General features: G+C 44.2%; 1 protein-coding gene across 1 annotated transcript in view; it reads right to left on the reverse strand.

Annotated features, from left to right (window-relative positions):
• LOC143984131 (C4b-binding protein alpha chain-like) overlaps positions 1-12148 on the reverse strand; it is a gene marked incomplete in the record, with an annotated part of 258170 nt that overhangs the window by 132746 nt on the left and 113276 nt on the right. The window contains 1 exon segment of the mRNA XM_077484441.1: positions 7492-7674. Coding sequence (XP_077340567.1) covers positions 7492-7674 — 183 coding nt within the window.

The following is a 12148-nucleotide window of genomic DNA, read 5'->3' on the forward strand; positions in this document are numbered from 1 at the left end:
CTATAGCGTGCCAACCAGGGGTGAGGCCAGTAGGGGGCCCTATGATAGAAAATTGTGGCGTGCATGGACACAGCAGGTGAGGTTTGGTAGAGACAGGCCCCCTTCCTCACCCTGCTGTAGATCCGGGGCTCTCCCTAACCTGCAACAAATTTAATGTGGTTGGCAACTACATGGAAAATTAGGTTTAATGTAGGGGGGGGGGGGGTAGAACCTCTGGGGGAAATCTAGGATGAAAAACGAACCAACTGTCCTAGTAGATGATAGGCTCAGCAAGCTGCTGCTAGCAAAGCGAACAGAATATTGGCATACATAAAAAAAAGAAAAAAAAAAAAAAAAAAAAAGGAGGACCAACTCCAGAGATAAAACGATAATTCTCCCACTCTACAAGACTCTGGTCCGGCCACACCTGGAGTATGCTTTCTAGTTCTGGGCACCAGTCCTCAGGAAGGATGTACTGGAAATGGAGTACTTTATATGAATGAAATGATGCTTTATATGTTGAGCACACACCAACATATATAAAATAAACAGGGGTGGTGAGCCACTTCATCTTATAGTAACTCCTCTAATGACAAATATGCTAACTTGTCTTAGACATGATTTTGTGTATATGTACATTTCTGCATACCTCCTGTCCTCAATGTGCCATTAGAATATACATCATTTTTTAAAATCCACTACCGAGTACATGGTTATCGTCATCATTTGGCAATAATGGTTGTTTTAACCACTACAATACAGGGCACTTTCTCCCCCTTCCTTCCCAGCCCAATTTTCAGATTTCAGCGCTCTCGCAATTTTAATGGCAATTGCGCGGTCATGCTACACTGTACCCAAATGAAATTTGTATCATTTTGTTTGCACAAATAGAGCTTTATTTTGGTGGTATTTATTCACGACTCAGTTTATTTTTTGTGATATAAGCGAAAAAAGTGGAAGTTTGAAAAAAAATAAAAATTTCTTCCTTCCATTTTAAAAGAAATCCAATAAAATCGAATTTTGTCATAAATTTAAGCCAAAATGTATTCTGCATGTCTTTGGTAAAAAAAAATTTGGTCAAGTGTATAATAATTGGTTTGTGTGATCACGGACATATGTACGCAAATGATCATGTACATATGTGAGCAGGTGATCACGGACAGATGTGTGCAGATAATCATTGGGACATGTGATTTTAGTGGGAAATGTGGGGGACATGTGTCTTATTGGAGAAATGTGTTTTGGGGACATTGTGTTTACACTGTGTGGTGACTTGTGTTTTCTCTAGACTGGCGAATAGTGAGTAAAAAGCTGTAAAAACAGCTCATACTCACTGATCACCAGCCGGCTGCAGCGATCTGCTCTCCTCAGCGACGACTTCCATGTGAGGAGAGGAGAGCCGATTGCCTAGCAACCGGCTGTTTACATCACATGACGGCCATGATTGGACATGGCCATCATGTGATCAGGAGGGCCAATCACAGAGCCCTCCTGCCGATCCGAGACGCGCCGTGTTCGGGTGACACGAGCGCATCGGAACATCCACTAAGTAGAAGTAGAAGTAGAGAGCTCCCACCCGACCGTATATGTACATTGGCCGGGTGGGACATAGTTCAAATGTACTTAAATTATGTATTGATGATCCATTTTTAACCACTTGCTTACTGGGCACTTAAACCCCTCCTGCCCAGACCAATTTTCAGCTTTCAGCACTGATGCACTTTGAATGACAATTGCGGTCATACAACACTGTACCCAAATTAAATTTTTATCATTTTTTTCCCACAAATAGAGCTTTCTTTTGGTGGTATTTAACCACTTGCCGACCGCCGCACGACGATATACGTCGATAGAATGGCACGGGCAGGCATATGGGCGTATATATACGTCCCTGCCTTCCCGCGGGTGGGGGGCCCGATCGGGCCCCCCCCGGTGCCTGCGGCGGTCGGTATTCGTTCGGGAGCGATCCGGGATGAGGGGGCGGCCATTCATTCATGGCCACCGCCTCGCGATCGTTCCCGACGAATGGAAATGCTCCGTGACATCACTTCCTCTCCTGTAATGTAAACACAGGAGAGGAAGTGATGTAATCTCTCCTCCGTGTCGGTATTTTTCGTTCCGACACCAAGGAGAGAGGATCGGTGAGTTGCACCAACACGACACTACACAGTAGACCATGCCAGGCACACTCACACCCCCCCCCCCCGATCACCCCCCCAATTACCCCTGCCCCCCAGTCACAGTGACACCAATGTCATTTTTTTTTTTTTGCATTGGTGTCATTTGTGACTAATAACTGTTAGGGCAGTTAGGGTTAGCCCCCTTTAGCTCTAGGGTACTCCCCTAACCCCCCCAATAAAGGTTTAACCCCGTGATCACCCCCCGTCGCCAGTGTCACTAAGGCTGGGTTCACACATTGCAGCGGTTTATGAGAACGAATGTGATTCGCACCGCACTGCAGTGCAAATCACATCCGATCTCTGTGCGATTCGAGTTCAGCCATACAGATAGTATGGCTGAATTCGCGCCGCACCCACCGCAAATTCGCACGGGACCCTTTTTTGGTCCGCAGCAGAATCGGATCGCATGGGTGTTAACACCATGCGATCCGAGTTTGCAGATCGCACTGCGATATACGAACTGATCTGGGGGTGTCATTAACATTTCACTGACACTCCCAGCAGTTCGCATAGGGCAGTGTGAACTGCCGCCGGGAGGCATGCGATGCGGGAACCCGCCGCGGATTCGTGGCGTTCCCGCATCGCTCCAGTGTGAACCCAGCCTAATAAGCGATCGTTTTTCTGATCGCTGTATTAGTGTCACAGGTGATGCTAGTTAGGCAGGTAGGTAGGTATTTTAGGTTCGCCGCAGCTTTTTATAGCGCCAGGGACCCCCATATACTACCGCATAAAGCCCCCTGATTGCCCCCTAGTTAACCCTTTCACCAGTGATCACCATATAACTGTTACAGGTGACGCTGGTTGGTTAGTTATTTTTTTATAGTTTCAGGGCACCCGCCATTTATTACCTAGTCTCACTAGTGTACCCCTAAATTTAGGGGTGTCTACTTTCCAAAATGGGGTCATTTGGGGGGGGTTTGTGCCATCTTGGCATTTTATGGCCTTCAAAACTGTAACGCCCTTAGAAAGCCTGAAGGCGGTGCTTGGTTTTCGGGGCCCCGTACGCGGCTAGGCTCCCAAAAAGTCCCACATATGTAGTATCCCCGTACTCAGGAGAAGCAGCAGAATTTATTTTGGGGTGTCATTTCACATATGCCCATAGCATGTGTGAGCAATATATCATTTAGTGACAACGTTGAATAATGACAAAAAAAAATTTTTTTTTTTTTTACACAATCGCTTGAGGCAAAAAAATAAAATATTCAATGGGCTCAACATGCCACTTATCAATTTCCTTAGGGGGTCTACTTTCCAAAATGGGGTCATTTGGGGGGGGGTTTGTACTGCCCTGCCATTTTAGCACCTCAAGAAATGATAGGCAGTCGTAAACGAAAAGCTGCGTAAATTCCAGAAAACCTACCTTAGTTTGTAGATGTGACAACTTTTGCGCAAACCAATAAATATACAGTTATTTACTTTTTTTTACCAAAGACATGTGGCTAAATACATTTTGGCCTAAATGTATGACTAAAATTGAGTTTATTGGATTTTTCTAACAACAAAGTAGAAAATATCATTTTTTTTCAAAATTTGCGGTCTTTTTACGTTTATATCGCAAAAAATAAAAATTGCAGAGGCAATCAAATACCATCAAAAGAAAGCTCTATTTGTGGGAAGAAAAGGACGCAAATTGTTTGGGTACAACATTGCATGACCGCGCAATTACCAGTTAAAGCAGCGCAGTGGCAAATTGTAAAAAGACCTCTGGTCATTTACCAGCAAAATGGTCCGGTCTGAAAGTGGTTAAATTACAGCTGGGAGTTTTATTTTTTGCTAAACAAACTAAAAATAAATGCAAAATTAAAAATCTCATGTTTAATTGTTATAAAATTTTGCAAACAGGTCATTCTCCTTTATTGATATGCGCTGATGAGGCGGCACTGGTGGGCACTGATAGGCACAGTTAAGGCAGCACTGATGGGAACAGATAAGGCAGTACTGATGGGCAAGGATGGGTGGCACTGCTGCCTATTCTTAGGTGGCACTGGCAGGGGCAGGTAGGCACTAAAAACAACAATGTGAAAAAAGTGACGTGTAGGTGTCAAACTCCAACATGATAATTCATGCAGAATGTGTATCAGAGGTGAAAATGTGATGTGTCACACGAAGTATCAACCAAAAAATTATCCGGGACAGGCTTCAATGGCCTCGAAATAGGAAGTGGGTACACTTACCGGAAATGCTGGACCAGTGCGTGAATACTAGGTCATACAGGCATATAAAGATGGAACCTTGATAGGACCACGCCAATCTGTCCGCCACTAGAAGGACTGTAGATCCTATGCTAGTATGGAGTGCAGTTGGAACTTCCCCCACTAGGTGGTAGGATCACCAAGGCACATAAAAAGGCTGTTCACAGCCCATTCTGGTTAACTTGACAAAGGAGCGCGCATTGTAACCATCTTCCCAGTGTGCACGCTCTGAAGTGCGTCACATCACGTCCGTGACGTCATTCCGCCACGCGCTGCATTCCAGCCCTATCCTGTGACCTGCCAGCTGCGTTCCAGACATCGTTCTGGATCCCGCCTGAGAGCCAAGAAATCCCTGGTGGACAGGACGCGGCCTCTCACAACCTAATAGGACAAGACCATCGCTGACAGCCGAGACGGAGATCGGACAGACGATTTCACGGACTCCATTATGCCTTTGTAAAGATACTGCAATGTGAGTTTAATACGCTTTGTTAAACAAATACAGTCTTACTTAACCACTTGCCTACTGGGCACGTAAACCCCCCTCCTACCCAGACCAATTTTAAGCTTTCGGTGCCCTCACACTTTGAATGACAATTACTCATGCAACACTGTACCCAAATTATTTTTTTGTCCTTCCCCCCCCTCTGCAGTTTTTATTTTTTGTGCTATAAAATGAAAGAATGAAAATTGAAAAAAAAACAAAAAAAAAAAACGCATTTCTTTGTTTCTGTGATAAAATTATGCCAATTAATTTTTCTTCATAAATTTGGGCCACAATTTTTTATTTTTTTTTTCACAAAATTGTCATAGGTTATTTCTCTCACATGGCATGTTTATACCACAAATGACACCCCAAAATAAATTCTGCTACTTCTCCTGAGTATTACGATGCCACGTGTGGGACTTTTCCACAGCCTAGCCACTTAGAGAGGCCCAACATGCAGAGAGGGCCACCACATGTTCTCGGAGTATAAATTACACATCTAAATTGTTGACTACCCATTACACTTTTGAAGGCCCTGGAGCACCAGGACAATGACACGTGGCACTGATGACAGATGCCACTAAAACGTGGCACTGGGGACACGTGGCACTTTATTTTACACTTTTTTTAACTTACGGCCGCTGCAGCAGTTCATCTCTCCCTCCTCACACGCTGTCTGTGTGAGGAGGGAGACCGGCGCTGAGATTATCTCATATGTTTACATATGAGATAATCGCTCATTGGACACGCTGATCGTGCTGTAAACGGCCGCTGTGATTGGCTGTGTCCAAGGGACACGGCCAACACAGAACTTACCCGATACGCGCTCTCAGGAGCGCGCATTGCGGAAGTAAATAGGAGGACGTCCACGTTTTCGAGTGTGCTTCAACTCCCCCTGCAAGGATGCCCTGGTTACACTGACTTATCTCACACAGAGCTATAGAGCTCAAAGCACTCTTGCATGGACTGAAGTTTAATTTCATATACTACAGCATGCGCCACCATTTCTTGTATTTTTATCCTTAGCCACTTGTTTTCTTCCCTAATCTCCCTCTGCCTTTCTGGTATGGCTCGATGTACCGGTAGTATTCCTGAGAATACTACCTCGGAGGTCCTTTTCCTCAATTTAGCTCCCAAGTCACTAAAATCGTTAATTAGGACACTCCATCTGACTTTGTTATTGGTGCCAACATGGACCATGACAGCTGGGTCTTCTGCAGCCCCTCCCAGTAATCAGTCCACCAGATCCGTGATGTGCCAAACCAGAGCGCCCAGTAAACAACATACAGTTCGGCTCTTCAGGTCTTTGTTACAGACTGCTCTCTGTCCCAAGAATTGAGTCCCCTACAACCAGAATCTGTCTTTCCTTTCCCTTCGCCTCCCCTCAGCAGCTAGGAGAGTCCCTCAGCTCCAGCAGTGCTGGTCCCCGACTGGTTTCACCAATGTCACTCAATGGAGCGTACTTATTGGGATGCTCCAGCCCTGGATCGTCCTCCCTGGCACTTCCCCCTCTAGCTTTCCTGTGACCCATCTACTCTTTCCTAGTGCGTGCACCCCTTTGTTTCCACCTGCCTCTGTGCTGGCCCCTGCTGGCATCTGCTGTGTACATTCCTGGCTCTCCTTTAGTATGGAGGGACTTCTCAGTGCTGACAGTTGCTTCCCCAGATTCAGAACCTGGGCTTCCAGGGAAACAATGTGCTTACATTTTGTACAGCAGTATTCTCCCTTGATCGCATGATCAAGGAACGCACGCATGCCGCAAGATGTACATTAAGTCGCATCTCCACACCCGCTGGGCATCGTACCTACTAATTTAGTGAGGATGGGGGATTATACCCTGTCCAAATTGCCTTACATCTAGCTTCCTGACACCAATACTCAAGACAATACACAATATGATGAAAAAGGTGGTGCCTCAAAGAGATGTTGCGACCCACCCTCCCACCTCTTCTACCAGCCTGCGGACACACTGACAGTGGCCTGTGTTAGAGCTCCGAGACGCTCCTGGTGTGTGCTATTGCAGCTACTCTCCAGTCCATCGAGACTGCTGCTCCATTCTACCAGCCCTGTGTGCAGTATACAGCATTTTTAGATGTGTCTTCAGAATAAATTGCGGTTTATGTTGACATATACTGAACGATGCCCTCCTTTATTGTTTACTGCCTGGTCTGCATGGATGAACGAGCAGCTGGTATGTTGTGCGATTTACAGTCAAAATTAGCTCAATTGCCCCTGCCGAGTGGAACTCTCACTAAACGATCACTGATCTCTGCTTGCTATGATCATTGACAGTACCGTTTTCTAATGTAATCCTGGTCAGCTTTATTAACCCCATCTTTATAAACAGTTACAGCAAAATCATTTGGGATAAAGGTTTTACATAAATAAAAGCTAATCATTGTAAGCACTCGTCAGGGATAGCATATTGAGACCAACGGCTACATCTGCAGGAGAGTTTGTTCTGCTAAAAAAGACTTATGGGCCAGATGAAAAGAAAGAAAGTCCAAAAAAGAAAAAACAAATGCAGCCATCACATCCAAGAATTGATAAGCTGCAATATAATAAAAGGTTTGCTTCTGGGTTTAATACCACATTAAATATGTAAATCTATTACCATTACTCCAAAGTTTAACTTTTGTGAAAACGCACTTACCAACACACTTGGGGGCATCAAAACTCCAATTTCCATAAGAGGTGCAAGCTATAGAAGATTGTCCTATAAGTGCAATTTTGTTTTCATTGCACTTGTATGTTACAACTTCTTGGTATACATATTCATCCTTTTCAGGGCTAAATGATCCATTTATAACAGCATTTGGAGGTGCACAAATCTGAACTGCGGAAACAAAAGAACAACTGAAAATGAGATGTCTGCAAAAGAATGATTTCAATTACATCTAAAGCCAAAACTGAGCTTTTGCTATTATGGAAGGGTCAAACCCGTTTTTTGTTGGCTGTCTGCATCTCACAGGAGAGAATCATTCCCCGATTCTGGAGACCTAATAGAAAGTAAAAAGGAAATCTAAAGCAAGACTCAGGCTCGATTCACACTAGAACTGGCCAAGGATTGTATAGGAGCGCTGTGCGTCCCTGTTCCAGGGACAAATCAGGGCCAAATATATGCCTGAATTCGACCTTGAAACGGAGCCAAAGATGCACGTTTCTGTGCAGTGCATTCCACAGCCGCAACTGAGATTTGTGAACCTGCTCCATAGTGACCAACTCACATTCTCCTGCTATGCGAATTGGATGCAGGGAAACCCGCAACCAATTCACATTGGTTTATGGCTAGCTTTAGGCTGGGTTCACACCTATAAAAATTTAGCTGGTTTGGCAGTTTCCAGCTGAACAGGCTGGCTGGAAAATTCTCACGATCAACAGATTTCCCGGTGTCACAATACAGTGTCTCAGTGGAGAGGATTCCTCTATCCACCTCTCAACTGTTCTAGCGAGAATGGAAACATTTTGGGACTTCCTCGCTTTGTTGACAATTGCCACCGATACAAAGAGAATGGCTCTCCCCCACTGAGAAACACTCAAAGATAAACACACTAGGTTTTTAAAGAGGAAGTAAACCCTGATGAGTTAACTTCCCCTTTCATTCCCTGCAAAGGTAAAGCATATTGGACTAGTATGCATCGCATAGTAGTCCATTATGTGTCACTTACCTGACACAGGAGCCAGCGAAGTCACCGCTGTCCCTTGTAGTCCGGCGCAGCTATCTTCTCGGTGGGTCTCGCCGCTCCGCCGCTGTCATTCGGCGAAGCCGCAATGTCACTCCCGAGCATTCGCACGGGAGCCGCCACTCGTGGCATATCGCCATTGACTGTGCCGCGCTTAGTGTGCCTGTCTTTCGGCAAATATCTCCTAAACCGTGTAGGTTTAGGAGATATTTCTTTGACCTACAGGTAAGCCTAGATTAAGGCTTACCTGTAGGTCCAAGTGTGTTGTAAGTGTTTACAACCACTTTAAGCTTCCATGTTCTACCCAATTTAGTAGTCAATGCATATAAAAAAAGTTAAGATATCTTCCACACAAATATATTGCATTATTCTGAACTGGTATCCCATATCAATTTTATTCAATTTTCTTTATTGAATTTAACTCTTAAATTTGATCCTACGTTTTTCACAAAGGAAGGCTGCTAATTAAATAGGTTAGTTCCCCTTTACCAAAAAATTGCCTATGCATAAAATGGGCACCTGTAGATTAAAATCTGCGGCTTTGACCAAAGTTAACCACTTGTCACCCACCCACAGTACATTTACCTTGGGCAGGCAGCAGCTGCAGGCCAAGCAAACTAATGGTACATCGCTGAACATCCCAACAGGAATGCCCCCTGTGGTGCCTGGTGGGGCAACCATGGTTCTCGGTACCCAGCCAGTGCGAGCGGCCAGGGCATCATGTGATCGCTTTGACCAGAGATCACATGATTACATGTAAGCAAATCTATCATGAATGGCTTTTATTCATGACAGCTTGTTTACTATTGTGATTGGCCTACAGCTATAACATGGTACCTGGGCCAATCACAGCATCACAATAGTAAGCAATCTGTCATGAATGAAAGCCATTCCCGACAGTTAAAATTATTGTTTACAACAGTGATCACTGTTATAAGCGATAAGTAAAAAAAAAAAAAAAAAAAAACCCCACACCATTCTCATCATCCGTCCAAATTAGTACAGTGTCATTATGGTGAACTGAACTACTCTGCTTAATTTTACCAGTCAGATTACAATTTTTTTTTAAATTAGGAAATTAAAAAACACTTTTTCCTGTACCATCACCAGTGCAGTACAGTGTGGACTGCACTGCTGATGGTACAGGAAAAAAAAAAAAATATATAAAAATAAAAAGTGTTTACTTTTCCAAATTAAAAAAAAATTGTGACAAAAAATGAAAAAAATTTATATATATATATATATATATATATATATGCGCACATGGCTCTTAGTAAATACCTTGCACTGTCTACTTTCCAAACAGGGGTCATTTGGGGGTAATTTTCACTGCCCTGGCATTTTAAGGCCTCAAGAAAATGAGACTGGCCGTCATTACATCAGGATTGATCAATTTTCAAACATATTATACCATAGTTTGTAACCTCCAACTTTCACACAGACTAAAAAAAGAGTATACACCGATTTTTATGAAAGAAATTTAGCAGACTACATTTTGGCCTAAAATTGTTAGATTTTTTTGTTTATATAGCAAAAAAAAAAAAAAAAAAAAAAAAAAAAAAACACCACACACCAACAGTAGTGATTAACTACCACCAAAAGAAAGCTCCATTTGTGTGAAAAAAATTATATACATTTTATTTGTGCACAGGGGGACACAAGCTTTAAACTCTAAGATGTTCAAAATCAGTCTCAAAAATTGAATGTTTTGTGCAATATTGTATGATTTCTCACATAAAAAAAAAATTTGGCATTTCATTTTTAGTCAGTTTAAGTGGGAACTTCCAGTGCTGTATGATTTTTTCATCTCATCATACAAACGTGTGATAGAATAGAGATATTTACTAGTTAGCGTGAGCACAGACTCACATCAGTACTACTTCTACTACAGCTCTTAAACCATAGATGGATAATTATTGGCGTACTGTGTTTTTATTTCATTTTGTATGATCCAGTAAACAGTCAATACAAGTATACAGGAACAAAGTACAAAGTTAATTAACAATCTGTTAATGCATGATCGTGCAAGGCTGTGGCCATACATTAACTTTCTTCAACCAGCAGGTTGAAAAAAAAAAAAAATAATAAAAACAATTCTCCATCCACACACTATGTGGATGGGGGAAATCACTCCCACCGTTATTGTATTCTTACAGTTGGAAGCTACAAGGACACTGCCAAGCCCCGCTGTGTGCGTCTATAGACACAGTGTGGGTCAGGCAAAAGCCTCCACTTTTGTAGTCCCCGCCAGGTTCCTCTGCTACTGTATGGGCCACCACAGGAAGACTCTTCCTATGATGGCACACCTACGGGCTCACTCCTGAGCCAGGCTGCACGCATCCTTGGACACATGGATTTGACTGACAACAGGAGCCAGGTGCTCTCAGCCAAGCCCAGAAATTTAGGAAGAGAGCAGAGCAGGGTTAGCACTGGATCAAGAGTGGTGTCGGGTGAGTGGTGTCGGGTAGGTGTTGGGGGGTTACTGTGGAGGAGGCACAGAGGAAGGTTCCCCAACTACATAGAACACAAAAAAAAAAAAATCTTCTGCCTGTATAACAACTTTATTCGTTGTTTGTTTTGTTTTTTAACGAAAAAGAACGTTTATTGAGCATTTTAAAAAACACAGGGCAATATAAACACGTGTGGTGTGCAACATGCACCAAATGCAAGGATAGAACAGCTGTCAGTGTTACAAACAAAAATTGCATTGATGTTAGTACAGTGTGTTCAAAAAGGGGGGGGGGGGGGGGAGGATTCAGAGGATGAGGGCCATGGGTAAGTCCGCAGCATATGCTGCAGGAGGCCGCCCAGAGGGAAGGGGCATGGGAGCGCCAGCCAGAGCCGGGGAGCCCCATTTCACATATGAGAGCCAACGGGTTATACCGTACAGGTTCCTGATAGCTTTGTGATGGAGTAGTCTCGGGTTGTATTCATTCTGTGCAGGTATTGGAATCCCCCACCCACCTATCCCATATTTTAGCAAACTTGCCCGGGCACCCTCTATGTTTATACAGCATCTTTTTGTAGGGAAGGGTAGCGTTAACCACTGCCTTGCATTTCCAGACAGTGGGGGGTGATGGGCTCATCCAAGTGCGGGCAATCAGCATCCTGGCGAGAAAGAGCCTCTTGTAGGAAAATGGTTGGGATCCTCATCTCCTCGGGTATTAGAAGAATTCCCAATAAACATTGGCAGGGGCAGAGTGTCAATGGGGAGCCCATTTGGTCGTGGAGGAATTCGACAATCTGAATCCAGTAGTCCTGCAGTATGGGGCATGACCACATTAAGTGGTAAAATGTAGCTTGGGGAATCACCGCATTTAGGGCATGTCGGGTGGTGGTTGGGTCTGAATTTGGACAGTCGTATGGGGGTTAGGTAGGATCTATGAAGCATGTGGAGGTGTGCGAGTCGGTCTGATAATTTAGGGGAAACCATCTTGAGGGCGCTCAGCACGATATCCCAGTCCCTGGCCTCAAGAGCCCGAACATTCGCCTCCCATCTAGCCTTGAGTCGGTACGCGCGCAGGGTGGCCCCTGGCGCAAGTAGGTTGTTGTAAAAGAAAGATATTTTCTTAGGGTCGTGGCTGAGGACCACGGTCACGAGCGGGAGCGTCTCAAGCCCGGGGACAG

Source organism: Lithobates pipiens, unplaced genomic scaffold (assembly GCF_037356315.1).
Source record: "Lithobates pipiens isolate NorthernLeopardFrog02 unplaced genomic scaffold, aLitPip1_a1.2 Scaffold_16, whole genome shotgun sequence".
Classification (NCBI taxonomy): Eukaryota; Metazoa; Chordata; class Amphibia; order Anura; family Ranidae; genus Lithobates; species Lithobates pipiens.